The 14,789-nt window shown below is 53.7% G+C and overlaps 4 protein-coding genes across 4 annotated transcripts; 3 read left to right on the forward strand and 1 right to left on the reverse strand.

Annotated features, from left to right (window-relative positions):
• Positions 1–57: 57 nt before the first annotated feature.
• On the forward strand, positions 58–485 carry BZA70DRAFT_224294 (histone-fold-containing protein; the record flags this gene model as incomplete). Its single annotated transcript, XM_064910203.1, has 2 exons — positions 58–86; positions 215–485. Coding segments are annotated over 2 exons (300 nt in total), but the record flags the coding sequence as incomplete, so codon positions are not given.
• Positions 486–1,347: 862 nt separating this feature from the next.
• On the forward strand, positions 1,348–8,289 carry BZA70DRAFT_235314 (acetyl-CoA carboxylase-like protein; the record flags this gene model as incomplete). The annotated part of the gene is made up of 5 exons (XM_064910336.1): positions 1,348–1,470; positions 1,539–4,178; positions 4,242–4,323; positions 4,378–5,874; positions 5,939–8,289. 5 exons carry the CDS (start codon positions 1,348–1,350, stop codon positions 8,287–8,289), a joined length of 6,693 nt encoding a protein of 2,230 aa, XP_064771105.1.
• A 254-nt stretch (positions 8,290–8,543) lies between these two features.
• On the forward strand, positions 8,544–13,060 carry BZA70DRAFT_272835 (uncharacterized protein). Its single transcript, XM_064911737.1, has 4 exons — positions 8,544–9,369; positions 9,427–11,576; positions 11,633–12,089; positions 12,145–13,060. Exons 1-4 carry the CDS (start codon positions 8,819–8,821, stop codon positions 12,896–12,898), a joined length of 3,912 nt encoding a protein of 1,303 aa, XP_064771106.1. The 5' UTR covers positions 8,544–8,818; the 3' UTR covers positions 12,899–13,060.
• Positions 13,061–14,702, reverse strand: BZA70DRAFT_272838 (uncharacterized protein). Its single transcript, XM_064911738.1, has 2 exons — positions 14,469–14,702; positions 13,061–14,364 (listed from the first exon to the last, which is right to left on the reverse strand). Exons 1-2 carry the CDS (start codon positions 14,648–14,650, stop codon positions 13,266–13,268), a joined length of 1,281 nt encoding a protein of 426 aa, XP_064771107.1. The 5' UTR covers positions 14,651–14,702; the 3' UTR covers positions 13,061–13,265.
• Between the last annotated feature and the right edge of the window lie 87 nt (positions 14,703–14,789).

A 14,789-nucleotide genomic window follows, 5' to 3' on the forward strand; every position in this document is an offset into this window, starting at 1 on the left:
TCTACTTCTCTTTTATTACTACTATTCATCACCACCACTAACTATCTCCTCAGACGTGGCAAAGGTGGAAAGGGACTCGGCAAAGGGTAAGTCTTCTCTCCTCATCCTCTCCCTCTCATCCTTGTGATGAGATCGCGCTGTGGCTGCGGCGTTGCACCCGCCACACCGCACTCTCACAGCCACCCTTACATAATCCCTTACTAACTCTCTCCAGCGGCGCCAAGCGTCATCGCAAGATTCTTCGCGACAACATCCAGGGAATCACCAAGCCCGCCATCCGCCGTCTTGCCCGCCGCGGTGGTGTCAAGCGTATCTCCGCCCTCATCTACGAGGAGACCCGCGGAGTCCTCAAGTCCTTCCTCGAGAGCGTCATCCGCGACGCCGTCACCTACACCGAGCACGCCAAGCGCAAGACCGTCACCTCGCTCGACGTCGTCTACGCCCTCAAGCGACAGGGACGCACTCTCTACGGTTTCGGTGGTTGAATTTCTTGCTCTACTTTCTCTTGCTTTCTATGTTTTTCTGTGGGTTTTACGTTCTGGGTCTCGTTCTACGGTTTCAAGTTCAAGTTTCAAGTGGCTGACTGGACAGAGGGCGCTCGGGTTTCTTTTATGTACATCATGAGTTGATGCTATGAATAAATTAATAAGCAGTACCTATGTTATGACTAATCTTCTTCACTTTTCCTCCACCTCTTTATATCATGAATCATGAACATGAATATGACGTAGAAACAGTAAACAGGTGGGCGCCTCAAGTATCTCCACTATGAAGTAGACCGCAAACACTCACAGAAGCCCGGCGAAGGTGGAGAAAAGGAAGCTTCTTTGGTGGAGAACTGCGACTCGGTGCCCCAAAGCCAAACACCCAAAGTCAACAAACCCTTTCGCTGCAAAATGCCCGTCTGCCTACTTCTATTCAACTACTCACATATACTCTTATAAACAAAACAATAACAATAAAAACAATCAACAAACACTCTCAGAACAACACTCACAACCCCCGCCAAAATCTACACAGAACGCGCCCAGAAAGTTGGGTGCCGGCTTTTGTTGGGTTCCTCGCACGTGACCTCGGTCCTCTCGCGTAGTATTTTCTCTGCCCGGGCCGAATCTCAACCGCGCTCAAGAAGACGCGCCTCTGCTTCGTTTTCTCTTCTCCTCCTCTGCCACGCTGCTTCCCACTCCCCTCCTGGCCCTTCCGCGCTCCCTCCCTCGCCTTCTTCTTCCTCCCCTCCGCTTCCCTCTCGCCCGTCTAGCGCTCCGTCGCCCTCGCTGCCGCTGCTTGCCCGCTCTCCCTACTTCCCTCTCCTTCTCCCGTGCTCTCTCTTGGACGTCATCAAACCCCATGTCGGCCGCCGGTAGCAGCCTGCCCGCGCACTTCATCGGCCTCAATACCGTCGACGTCGCTCCCAGCAGCCCCGTCAAGGACTTTGTCCAGAGCAATGGTGGTCACACCGTCATCAGATCCGTAAGTCTTCTCCTCCTCCTCCTCTACCTCTCCTCCTCTTCCTCCTCCCGATCTAACAAACACCCCAGATTCTCATCGCAAACAATGGTATCGCCGCCGTAAAAGAGATCCGTAGTGTCCGGAAATGGGCCTACGAGACCTTCGGCGACGAGCGCGCCATCCTCTTCACCGTCATGGCCACGCCTGAAGATCTCAGAGCAAACGCAGACTACATCCGCATGGCGGACCAGTACGTCGAAGTCCCCGGCGGCACCAACAACAACAACTACGCAAACGTCGAGCTCATCGTCGACGTCGCCGAGCGAATGAACGTCGACGCCGTCTGGGCCGGCTGGGGTCACGCATCCGAAAATCCTGACCTCCCAGAGTCCCTCGCCGCATCTCCCCGACGCATCGTCTTCATCGGTCCCCCTGGTTCGGCAATGCGCTCGCTCGGCGACAAAATTTCCTCCACAATCGTCGCCCAGCACGCTAAAGTTCCTTGCATTCCCTGGTCCGGAACCGGCGTCAACCAGGTCGTCGTCGATCCAAAGACAAACCTCGTCACCGTCGCTGATGACGTATACGCCCTCGGTTGCACCGCCGATGCCGATGCCGCCCTCGCAAAAGCCCGTACGATCGGTTTTCCGGTCATGATCAAGGCCTCTGAGGGTGGTGGTGGAAAGGGTATTCGAAAAGTCGACAGCGAAGACAATTTCAATGCTCTCTTTTCCCAAGTCGCTGGTGAAGTCCCCGGATCGCCCATCTTCGTCATGAAACTCGCCGGCAACGCCCGCCATCTCGAGGTCCAATTGCTTGCCGATCAGTATGGCAACAACATCTCGCTCTTTGGCCGTGACTGCTCCGTCCAGCGACGTCACCAAAAGATCATCGAAGAGGCTCCCGTCACCGTCGCCAACCCGGCCACCTTCAACGCCATGGAGCAAGCCGCCGTCAGATTAGGCAAACTGGTCGGCTACGTCTCCGCCGGTACCGTCGAATATCTCTACTCCCACGAAGACGACAAGTTTTATTTCCTCGAGCTCAACCCCCGTCTTCAGGTCGAGCATCCCACAACCGAAATGGTCACCGGCGTTAACCTTCCTGCGGCTCAGCTGCAAATCGCCATGGGCATCCCGCTCCACCGCATTCGCGACATCAGACTCTTCTACGGCGTTGACCCGCACACCACCACCGAGATCGACTTTGACTTTTCGAACGAGAATTCGCTCCAGACCCAGCGTCGTCCTGTCCCCAAGGGCCACACCACCGCCTGCAGAATCACCTCCGAGGACCCCGGCGAGGGATTCAAGCCTTCCAGCGGTGTCATGCACGAGCTCAACTTCAGATCGAGCTCGAACGTCTGGGGTTACTTCTCCGTCGGTAACCAGGGTGGTATCCACTCGTTCTCTGACTCTCAGTTTGGTCATATCTTTGCCTTTGGCGAGAACCGCAGCGCCAGTCGCAAGCACATGGTCGTCGCTCTCAAGGAGCTCTCGATCCGTGGTGATTTCAGAACTACTGTCGAGTATCTCATCAAGCTCCTGGAGACCCCTGATTTCGAGTCAAACAAGATCACCACCGGATGGCTCGACGAGCTCATCTCCAAGAGACTCACTGCCGAGAGACCTGATCCCACCATCGCCGTCATCTGCGGTGCCGTCACAAAGGCTCATCTGGCCTCCGAGGCCTGCATCCAGGAGTACAAGAAATCGCTTGAGAAGGGTCAGATCCTCTCAAAGGACGTTCTGAAGACTCTTTACCCCGTTGACTTTATCTACGAAGGTAACCGATACAAGTTCACGGTCACTCGCTCGTCCCTTGAGACGTATCAGATCTTCATCAACGGTTCCAAGTGCCTCGTCGGTGTCAAAGCCTTGAGCGATGGCGGCCTTCTTGTCCTCCTCGGTGGCAAGAGTCACAACGTCTACTGGAAGGAAGAGGTCGGAACCACTCGTCTCAGTGTCGACTCAAAGACATGCTTGCTCGAGCAGGAGAACGATCCTACTCAGCTTAGAACCCCATCTCCAGGAAAGCTTGTCAAGTTCCTTGTTGAGAACGGCGAGCATGTCAAGACTGGCCAGCCGTTTGCTGAGGTCGAGGTCATGAAGATGTACATGCCCTTGATTGCTCAAGAAGATGGTATCGTCCAGCTCATCAAGCAGCCCGGTGCCACTCTCGAGGCTGGCGATATCCTTGGAATCCTAGCCCTTGACGATCCTTCGCGCGTCAAGCACGCCAAGCCTTTCGAGGGCCAGCTCCCGGATTTCGGTTTGCCGCAGGTCATCGGTAACAAGCCCTCGCAGCGATTCCAGCTTCTTCTCGGAACTCTGAGAAACATCTTGCAAGGCTTTGACAACCAGGTCGCCATGATCAGCACTCTCAACGAGATCCGCGACGTCCTGCGAAACAATGAGCTGCCTTACTCTGAGTGGAACGCGCAGTTCTCCGCCCTGCACAGTCGCATCCCACAGAAGCTTGACGCCAACCTGAGCGGAATCATTGAGCGCGCAAAGTCTCGTAATGCTGAATTCCCGGCCAAGACGCTCCTTCGCGCTATCGAAAAGTTCTCGCAGGAGTTTGTCAGCCAGGACCGACAGATCTTTGAGCAGTCTGTCGAGCCCTTGGTCTCGGTCGCGACTAGATACCAGGGTGGATTGAAGGCTCATGAGTTTGCTATTCTCAATGAGCTGTTGGAGGAATATCTCAAAGTTGAGACTTTGTTTTCTGTACGCTCACTTTTGCCATTATTAATTGTGTTTTTGGGCCGACTACTAACAGCTTTTTTTTAGGGCCCCAATGTTCGCGAGGAAGATGTTATCTTGCGTCTGCGAGACGAAAACAAGGATGATCTTATCAAGGTCGTCATGACTGGTGAGTGTTTCTAAGTTTCATATAACAATGCTATGGGTCTAACAATGTTAATAGTCTTCTCTCACGGACGTGTCGGAGCCAAGAACAACCTCATTCTTGCGATCCACAACGCCCTTCGCGCCGATAAGGCTGATGTGACCGAGATCTCCAAGTACATGCGCCCTGTTCTGAGGCGCTTTACTGAACTTGACTCCCGAGCCACCGCTCCTGTCGCTCTCAAGGCCCGCGAGCTTCTTATCCAGTGCGCGCTCCCTTCGCTCAACGAGCGTACTGCGCAGCTCGAGCATATTCTGCGCACATCAGTCATCGAGTCGCACTACGGTGAGGCTGAGTTTGCGCATCGCGCCCCGCGCATGGATGTGCTCAAGGAGGTCATTGACTCGCAGTATGTCGTTTTCGACGTGCTGCCAAAGTTCTTTGCTCACGAAGACCCGTATGTCACTCTTGCGGCCTTGGAGCTCTACTGCCGCAGAGCTTACCGTGCCTACAACATTGTGAGCGTGGAGCACCACAGCGAAAACGAGTCGTCTCCGGTGTTGACCTTCAAGTTCATTCTGTCGCCTATTGGTAACCCCGCGTACAACGCTGTCGGCCAGGGCAGTGGCGCTCAGGAGAACGGGCAGGATCTGCCTAGAGCGGCGTCGGTCTCTGACCTGACCTTTTTGGTTGGCAAGTCTGATGGTGAGACCGTGCGCTCGGGATTGATTGTGTCTGTGGCTGATCTTGACGAGATCGATGAGGTTCTTCCTCGGTCTCTTGAGTACCTTCCCCGCGCCGCGGGTGCTGGTAACGGCGGCCTTTCCTTTGCCGTCAAGTCCTCGCTTGATTCGTTGCGGAGACCGGTTAACGTTCCCAAGGCCGATGCGCTGATCAACGTTGTGAGCATTCTCGTGAAGTCTTCTGCGTATGCTGATGACGCCGAGCTGTACTCGCACATCAAGTTCATTATCGACGAGTACAAGGAGGAATTCTTGGCCCGCTCGATCCGCCGTGTCACTGTGGTCTGCGGTCACGAGGATGGTTCGTACCCCGGATACTTCACCTTCCGCGGACCTGAATACACCGAGGACGAGTCTATCCGAAACATCGAGCCCGCGTTGGCCTTCCAGCTCGAACTCGGACGTCTTTCGAACTTCAACTACAAGCCTATCTTCACTGCCAACCGTAACATTCACGTGTACCAGGCAGTGGGCAAAGATGTTCCCAGTGACACGCGCTTCTTTGTGCGCGGCATTGTCCGCCCCGGTCGTCTGCGCGATGAGATTCCTACCTCGGAGTACCTCATTTCCGAGACTGACCGATTGATGTCCGACATTCTTGATGCCTTGGAGGTCATTGGCTCGAGCAACTCGGATATGAACCATATCTTTATTAATTTCTCACCAATTTTCCATCTCGTCCCGGAGGAGGTCGAGGCTGCTTTTGGCCAGTTTTTGGAAAGATTTGGAAGACGGCTGTGGAGACTGCGCGTTACTGGCGCGGAGATTAGAATCATGTGCACGGATCCGGAGACGAACGTGCCTTATCCTCTGCGAGCTATCATCACCAACGGTAAGATCACAAGTTGCATCAAAATCGAAACATTTCATTATCGCTAATTCTAGTCTTTTTATAGTTTCGGGATACGTTGTCACAAGTGAGCTTTACACTGAGGTCAAGAACGACAAGGGCCAGTGGGTGTTCAAGTCTCTGGGCAAGCCCGGAAACATGCACCTGCGTCCCATCAACTCGCCGTATCCTACCAAGGAGTGGCTGCAGCCGAAGCGTTACAAGGCTCATCTTATGGGAACGACTTACGTCTATGATTTCCCGGAGCTCTTCAGCCAGGCGATTCGTGCCAGCTGGCGTTCAACTAAGACCAAGAGCCCGGAGAAGGTGTTGACCTACAAGGAGCTGATCATGGACGACAGTGGTGAGATCTCTGAAGTTTCGCGCGAGCCTGGTGCCAACACGTGCGGCATGGTTGGCTGGATTTTCACGGCTCTTACTCCTGAGTACCCCAACGGCCGCCAGTTCATCGTGGTTGCAAACGACATCACGTACAAGATCGGCTCGTTCGGTCCACTCGAGGACAAGTTCTTCAATCAAGTGACTGAGCTTGCGGTCAAGCTTGGAATTCCTAGAATCTACTTGTCTGCAAACTCGGGTGCCCGAATTGGTGTTGCTGATGAGTTCATTGCTCTATTCTCGGTCGCTTGGAACGATGCATCGAAGCCGGAGCTTGGCTTCAAGTACCTTTACCTCACTCCTGCGATCTACGAGGGACTTTCACCTGCGGCGAAGAAGACGATTGCCACTGAGCGCATTGTTGAGGATGGAGAAGAGCGATACCAGATCACGACCATTATCGGTGCCGAGGATGGTCTTGGTGTCGAGTGTCTCCGTGGGTCTGGTTTGATTGCCGGTGCGACTTCGAAGGCTTACAAGGACATTTTCACAATCACTCTTGTTACTTGCCGCTCTGTTGGTATCGGTGCTTATCTCGTTCGTCTTGGACAGCGTGCTATCCAGATCGAAGGCCAGCCGATCATTCTCACTGGCGCTCCGGCTATCAACAAGCTTCTTGGTCGCGAGGTCTACACTTCGAACTTGCAGCTTGGTGGCACACAGATCATGTACAAGAACGGTGTGTCGCATTTAACTGCGAACGACGATCTTGCTGGTGTGTGTAAGATTATCGAGTGGATGTCTTATGTGCCGGCGCGCAAGCACGAGAAGCTGCCAGTCTATCCTTCGACCGATCCTTGGGACCGAGACGTTGTTTACGAGCCTCCCAAGCAGATGAGCTACGACGTCAGATGGCTGATTGCTGGACGCGAGGACGACGATGGATTCCAGGCTGGTATGTTTGACAAGAACTCGTTCCAGGAGACTCTGAGCGGCTGGGCGCGAACGGTGGTTGTTGGCCGTGCGCGCATCGGCGGAATTCCTGTCGGAGTTATCGGCGTCGAGACTCGGTCGGTTGAGAACGTGATCCCTGCTGATCCTGCCAACCCTGATTCGACCGAGCAGCTGACGCAGGAAGCCGGTCAGGTGTGGTACCCCAACTCTGCGTTCAAGACTGCCCAGGCTATCAACGACTTCAACCACGGAGAGGAGCTGCCGCTTGTGATTCTTGCCAACTGGCGTGGATTCTCCGGTGGTCAGCGCGACATGTACAACGAGGTTTTGAAGTACGGTGCTATGATTGTTGATGCTTTGGTCGACTACAAGCAGCCTATCTTTGTGTACATTCCGCCTCATGCCGAGCTCCGTGGAGGTTCGTGGGTCGTTATCGATCCTACGATCAACGCTGAGCAGATGGAGATGTACGCGGACGAGGAGTCTCGCGCTGGAGTGCTCGAGCCTGAGGGTATGGTTGGAATCAAGTACCGCCGCGAGCGTCTGCTTGAGACCATGAACCGTCTTGACCCAGTGTACGCAGATCTTAAGCGTCAGCTTGAGAAGAAGGATATCTCGCCAGAGATGGCTTCTGATCTCAAGGTGAAGCTGCAGGAGCGCGAGACGGCGATCATGCCGGTGTACAGACAGATCAGTCTGCAGTACGCGGACTTGCACGACCGTGCGGGCCGTATGAAGAGCAAGGGTGCGATTCGCGAGGTCTTGACATGGCGCGACGCCCGTCGCTACTTTTACTGGCGTATCAAGCGTCGTGTGCTTGAGAGCTACGTGCTGCGCGACTTGTCGGTCGCGAACGCGAAGGCGTCGCGCATTGAGCGGGTTGCGCGCATGAAGGCGTGGTATGCCGAGGCGCAGCTTGACGAGACCTCCGACCAGCAGGTTGCCGAGTGGCTTTCAGAGAACGAGGCCGCGATCAAGAGCAAGGTCGAGCAGGTGCGCAAGGACGCGAAGATCGCCGAGATGGTTTCGGTCGTGCGGGCGGACAAGGATGTTTTGGTTGCGTCGTTGAAGGCTCTGTCTACTGAGGACAAGGAGTCGATTTTGAAGCTTTTGGGCGAGAACTGAGGATTGAAATGAAGTAGACTTATATATATATAATTATGAGGAGCTGTAAAAAGTCTGGGTATTGTTGTGTTTTGTTTTCTTTTTGCTGATTCGTTTGTAAAATACGTTGCTTATCGCGTGAAATAATTTACGATGTTGTTGTTATATTTTTAAAACTTGTATACTGCGAATCTGAAATAGTTGTAAATATGAAAACAGTAAACAAAGAGTAGCAGCGAGCAGCAGGAACGCGTTGGGGCGAGTGTTTATGCAGCGAGCAGCAGGAACGCGTTGGGGCGAGTGTTTATGAGATCCCAAAACAGTAAAATTCAAGTATCCGCAAAACGTCACTCTCAAAACCACGTGACTAAAGTTTTTCTTTGTGGACGTGTTTTGTTTACCAGCCGCGCAGGTGTGTTTACAGGCCGTTCCGAAACCGCGCGCTGGAATTATATCACTCTTTCTGCCTGATTCGCTGCGTTTAGTTGGATTGCCAGCAGCAACAACTGTGTATACTTGTTTTTGTTTTTGTTTACTGCTGGACGATTGAATGGCGACTTTGTCTGTGCAGCAGCAGCAGCCTGGCGACAGCGGTCTTGAGGATCGCGAAGTGGGCGGGAGTGATCTTGCACTGGAGAACAACGTCAACAGCGTGAACACCAACGAGAGCGACGACAGCAACAACAGCAGCAACAGCTCTGACGGTTACCAGACTAATCTGAAGCAGAACGGACTCCACAGGCTGTCTGAAAAACAGCAGCGGCCGTCGCTGGTGGAAGAGTACGAGCGCTCGATCGCCCAGATCCCGGAATGGCACGACGCCGAGCTTTCAGAGGAGTGGATTTCACAGCCCAACTCGCCGGTGCTGGAGCCGATGATGACGAAGAGCAGCATCAAGTCGACTGCGAGCGCAGACTCGCGCGGCAGTGTGTCGTCGTCGCAGAATGCGGACGGGACCACGCGGATCTTGACGGAGCGCAGGTCTGTGAACGAGCAGCAGCGGCCTGCGACGCCGGACTGGAAGAAAATGACGCTGCCGAAGGATATTTTTAGTCCGATGACGTTGGAGCGCATGTTTAAGCCGTCGGCTACGAATGAAAGGTATGTTTGACGCGTGTGGTTTTGCTAGTGTGCTATGCGATTTTAACAATAAGACAGCAGTAGTAGTGCGCATCAATCATACTCCACGCTGCACAAGCGGCACTTATCAAAGGATTCTCAGGCGCGTCTGCGCGCGAGTATGACAAAGTTAAGGAACGAGATTGGAAAGATAGAGCCTATTCTGGGACCGGGGCCGATGTCGAAATCGCTCGAAGATCGCAGCCGAACTTCGACGATTCGCAGAAGATCAACAACGTCGAGATCAGCAGGGTCGGCTACTCACCATGTGATCTTAGAGGATGCAGAAGAAGAACAAGAAGAAGAAGGAAAAGAAGAAGAAGCAGAAGAAGAGCCAGAGATTGACGATAGATCAACGCGTGAGGCTGATCCGCGTGCAAAGTTGGGGCTTGAGCCGTCAAAGACAAACAGTCCGCGACCGCCTCAGAAGAAGAGTTTTGATTTCACCGTTTCTCGGGATACGAGCGTCAAGGCCGCGTCGAACGCGAACTCGCTTTCTCCACCAAAAGGTTCACTCAAGCTCTTCCAGGTTCATGATACCTACACGAATGCAAAGCTTGACAATCTCCTGAACCAGAGCGGGCGGATCACTAGTGCCGATGCAAGCCAGTCTGAGCAGTCTATTGTGGAGAAGCCAAAGTCGCCTACCAAAGAGCCTTTGGCAAAACGGCCCAGACTGGATCAAAATCGATCGGTGCTGACGACGCAGGACTTTCTCTCCCAAGCGGAAAATATCATGGACATGCTGCGTGGTCTGGGGAGACCTGAGTCCGTCACTACAGATGACGCCGATTACTCGCAACGCCAGAGCGAGCTCACTGCATCTGTTTCGCAGTATTTCGGACAGTCGGCCGATCGAGAGAGTGATCTCCAGCGCCTTTCTGACAAACTCCACCCAATCAGCTCGTACGAGTCCTCCGAGGACGGCAGGTCACTGAGCGAGGAAGATAGATCTCCTTACGCGTCATCGGGAGAACGTCAAAATAATTTGCAGAGACCTAGGAAAGATAACCCGCCACCGCCTCAGCGACAGCCGAAATCTGCTCTGTATTATGACTCGATTCGGAATCGGTATGAGACGAGCGGGACGGAGTTGGGACAGGACTTGGGCGGCAGTCGCCGGACAAAGAGATCGCTTGCCGAGATTGGCCTGAGTCCTGTGCGCCAGAGCGCGGTCACTGCATCGCATGGGTCAGAGCAAACAAGTAACGGCACCCTCAGGCAGTTCAGGTCTCGAGGTTCTGGACCCGGGGCGAAAAAGAATGTGGAAACACCGACCAACGAGGCTGACGCGCCAGGCGGCCATCTCAAGACGAACTCATCAAAGGCATCAAATAAGTCTCACCAGGAGGCAATGCAAGTCATCCGCCAGCAAGATGTGATTGATTTGATTCCTCCGGCTATAGGCTCGATGGTGTACGACCCTAATCTTCTCAAATGGGTCAAGGCGACAAAGGAGAACGCGCATGTTTCTAACGATGACGAGGAGGATGTGTTTGAGGGTATCGAGGATCTCACTGATAACAACTCCGACGCATACGACAGAAAAGAACATGAAGTGCACGTTGACGAGTACACAAACTCGCTGCGCAGAAGCTTGTCGTCTTTGGAAGAAGTTCTGAGCCGGGGCGCGACAAACAATCCTCCATCGCCTCAAAAGAACGGATATGGGAATAAGTATAGTCGACCATCGCCGCAGGGCTACAACTCCCCACAGAAACTGGGCGGACGGAATAGTGCGGCGAATTTGGCATCCAGGCCTGAGGTTTCGTTTGCTTTACCTCTCGATGACCAACTTGGAAAGCATTATGCACCAGATGTATCATATATCGAAGCTCGTCATGAGGCTACCGCTGTCTCTGAGCTTGAGTCGTCGTTCTCAGTTGCTGTGCAAAATCTAGTGAAGGTGCTTTCAGATATCTACCCACAAGACCCGTACTGGGAGGATCTGACAATCCTGGATCTTCGAGGACGAGGCCTCGAGACGCTAATCCGGCTGGACGAGTGGTGCCCGCAACTACTTGATCTAAACATTTCCGACAATGAGATTGGGTATCTCACCGGCGTGCCGTCAACGCTGAGGGTACTGCGGGCGAGCCACAACAATTTGTCGCAGTTGACAGCGTTTGGGTTTTTGACGAATCTGCAGTATCTCGATCTGTCTGATAATAGGATTGAAACTCTTGATGGTACGTTCTGTTTGCTGAGTAGGGGAAGTGCCCAAGCTAACAGTCTGATGCGATAGGAATGTCCAGTTTGGTCCATCTTCGTGAATTGGTGGTGGACAATAACGAGCTGGTCAATATTAATGGCATATCGCAGCTCGATGGATTATTAAGGCTTAGCGCAAAAGGCAACAATGTCGGCAGCGTTAATTTTGAAAAGTCGAATCTCTCGAGACTCACTGATCTAGACATGTCATTTAACCAGCTCACGCGGGTTGAAGGTATCGAGAGGTTAAAAAGTCTGATGACTTTGAATCTTGAGGATAATATGCTATCAAGACTTGAACCTGAGGGGTATCTGCCGAATCTGAGGACTTTGAAGGTGTCGAGGAACAAGCTTAGCAAGTTTGATGCGATTCCGTTTCCGAACCTGAGAGTCCTGATTTTGGATGAGAATAGACTGAAGAGCGTCTCTGGATTGAAGAAGTTGAGACTTTTGGAGAATCTGAGTGTGCGCGATCAGGATGATAGTGCAAGGTAAGAATTAGACGAGGAGAGAGGTGTTTAGACAAAGCTAACCGGCTGAATTTAGTGAACTGTATTGTCCGCACATAACTGACGTGCGAAAACTGTACCTGTCTGGGAATATCCCGCGAGACTTGAGTTTTGAGAACCACTTTCTCAACCTGCAGTGTCTTGAGCTGGCATCAGTCCAGCTCCGAAAACTCCCCGACAACTTTTCAGTGTTTGCGCGCAACCTTCGAGACCTTAACCTGTCGTTCAACGAGCTCAGCGATGTCTCTGGCCTGATGCATATCCCCCGCCTGCGAAGGCTTTACTTGATAGGCAACCAGATCAGCGGGCTCGTCAAGCTCGCGAGCGTGATCACGACGCTACCCGAGCTTCAGGTCCTGGATATGCGGATGAACCCGCTCACGCTGCAGTTCTATCCGCCCGTGATTGCGATCGCGGACGGAGCCGAGAACACAGCCAGGAGCGCCACACTCGCGACGTCTACGCGCGGCGACCTGCACCGGCAGTACAGTCTTGTGATGTCGCGGCAGGCGCAGGTGCAGTGGGAGCAGAAGAACCGCAAGTTTGAGGCACACATGCCGGAGCTGTGTATGACGAAGCGGAAGGGGTACCAGGGATTGATGTTTGCGTCTGCGCGAGCGCTGGCGTGGTTGGACGGTGCGTCGTTTAGTAAAGAGGAGCGCGAGCGCGCGGTGAGGGTGTTGGAGAAGGTGGCGCTGAAGATGGAGAAGAGGGAGTTGCAGCGGGAGGAGAGACAGAGTCCTAGGAAGGGACATCATCACCACCATCATCACCATCACCGGCACGCATGAGTGTTTGAGTATGAGTTGTTTCGATAGTCTATATACCATTGTAGTTGTGTATGCTTAGTGCTTAGTTTGTGTTTGTGTTTGTTCTAGTTTATGTTTTTTAGTGTTTTCTAGTGTTTTTTTGGGGGTAATTGTTTTTAAGATTAAGAGAGCACGAGCTCGGAGAGATCGGTATATATTATGCAATTGATTCATAGTAACTATTATATAAAACATCTGAAGATATTGAGTAAACAAAAAAGTGAATAACTAACCAAGAAAAGAAGGGCATCGTTATTGTACAGGATAGGTGAGCCAGTAATAGACTGGATCTTACTTTGTTAGAGAAAGTGCTTCAAGCGAGAGTAGAGTGCTTCAAGTGATTGAGAGTTTAAGCACGACGAGTCATCTTCCTCTGCTGCTTGCGCAGCTCCTTCTCGCGCTCCTTCTGCTGCGCCTTGCGCTGCTCCTCAGGCGAGAGCTTCGAGATACTCTGCTTCTGCGCCTTTTTCTCGAGCGCGCGCGCCTTTGCGAGTTCCTCCGCACGCTCGTCGTCCGCCATCTTTTTAAGCTTGCGCTGCTCCTCCTCGCGCGTGGCCTTGAGCTTGCGCGCGAGTTCGGGGCGCCAGTGCGCTTTGGCGACAGCGACGTCGAGAAGGCCGAAGAAAGCCTCGACGAGGGCGGCGGTGGCGTCGATGTCTTCTTGCGAGGTAGCCGCGCGGAGGACGAGCAGCGCGCGCTTCTTGAGCACGAGGTCGTCGAGCTTTGCCGGGCGGTCGGCGGGGAGGTCGGAGAGGACGAGGTACTCGAGCACGTTCTCTGCGCGCTTGACGGCGGCGAGGAGGTCCGGGGTGAAGAAAGTGTCTGTGACTTCGGCGGCCTCGGACATGACGGTGAAGCAGACGGGCAGCTTGGGCGAGTCGCTGGTGCGGGTGAGCGAGATGTCGTAGTTTGACTCGCGCACGCGCTTCATGTGGTCCTTGTGCACGACCGCAAAGACAAAGGAGTCGTACTCGCCGCTCGGGGTCGCGAGGATCTGCACCTTGTCCTCGGGCAAGGGCGCGGAGATGAAGAACGAGAAAACGTAGTCAAACACGAGCATGATCAGGTTCTGGCGCGTCTTGAGCGTCATCTTGCCGTGCGCGGCGTGCACGTTCAGCCGGCCGGTCAGGTAGAAGACAAAGTCGATCGGGCCCAGCTTCTTCAAGTACTTTGTCCACGGCAGCGCGGCGTAGTCGGCCTCGGACTCGCAGACCGCGCTCGCGTCAAAACCCACCTGGTAGAACTGGTTCCGGAACGTGGGCACGAGCGCCGCCATCCAGCTCAGCGCCGCGCGCTTGTTGATGTATGCGCCGCCGAGGTGGGCGAAGACAAACGCGAGGACTATGCCGAGGAACGAGAGCTCGTTGGTCCAGTTGTAGATGAAGATGCGCTTGTAGACTGGCAGGTCGTAGAACTCTGCGATCGTGATGTTTTTCCGGAAGGCGGGACTACACAAAAACCGTCAGCGATCATGCAATTCCTTCACTTCACCGCATCTCTTCACACTCGTATCTTCACGGCAGTAATCTCAGTACAAACAGCAAACACTCACATGCTTCCAGACGCAACCGACGCCTGCGCAGCATCAGCAGCAGCAGCAACAGTCTCGGCCGCGCCATCGACGGGATCCGGGCGATAAGCCGAGAACTCCTCGTCTGCGCACGCCAGCACGGCAATTGCGGCAAGCAGCAGACCGTACTGCAGCAGACGACAGTGGTGGGATTTCATAGCCATTGAAGATCGCGGGTGGCGGTGTGGCGATTGAGAAGAGGTTGGGGCCTTGTTGCTTCGAGATGCTTTTGCAAGTGGAGCCTCGAGAAGAACGTCAAAGACGGCGATGCTTACATTGTGCAAGGGGTTGGTGTGTAATTAC

Source organism: Myxozyma melibiosi (genome assembly GCF_037950935.1).
Source record: "Myxozyma melibiosi strain Phaff 52-87 chromosome Unknown BZA70scaffold_1, whole genome shotgun sequence".
Classification (NCBI taxonomy): Eukaryota; Fungi; Ascomycota; class Lipomycetes; order Lipomycetales; family Lipomycetaceae; genus Myxozyma; species Myxozyma melibiosi.

What these genes read in the sequence shown, in the direction of transcription:
- BZA70DRAFT_272835 (XM_064911737.1), top strand. Translation starts at nt 8,819, where the DNA reads ATGGCGACTTTGTCTGTGCAGCAGCAGCAGCCTGGCGACAGCGGTCTT. An exon ending in TAGGATTGAAACTCTTGATG is followed by an intron (nt 11,577 to 11,632) that starts GTACGTTCTGTT and finishes CTGATGCGATAG; the next exon opens with GAATGTCCAGTTTGGTCCAT. An exon ending in GATCAGGATGATAGTGCAAG is followed by an intron (nt 12,090 to 12,144) that starts GTAAGAATTAGA and finishes GGCTGAATTTAG; the next exon opens with TGAACTGTATTGTCCGCACA.
- BZA70DRAFT_272838 (XM_064911738.1), bottom strand. Translation starts at nt 14,650, where the DNA reads ATGGCTATGAAATCCCACCACTGTCGTCTGCTGCAGTACGGTCTGCTG. An exon ending in TCGGTTGCGTCTGGAAGCAT is followed by an intron (nt 14,365 to 14,468) that starts GTGAGTGTTTGC and finishes GTTTTTGTGTAG; the next exon opens with TCCCGCCTTCCGGAAAAACA.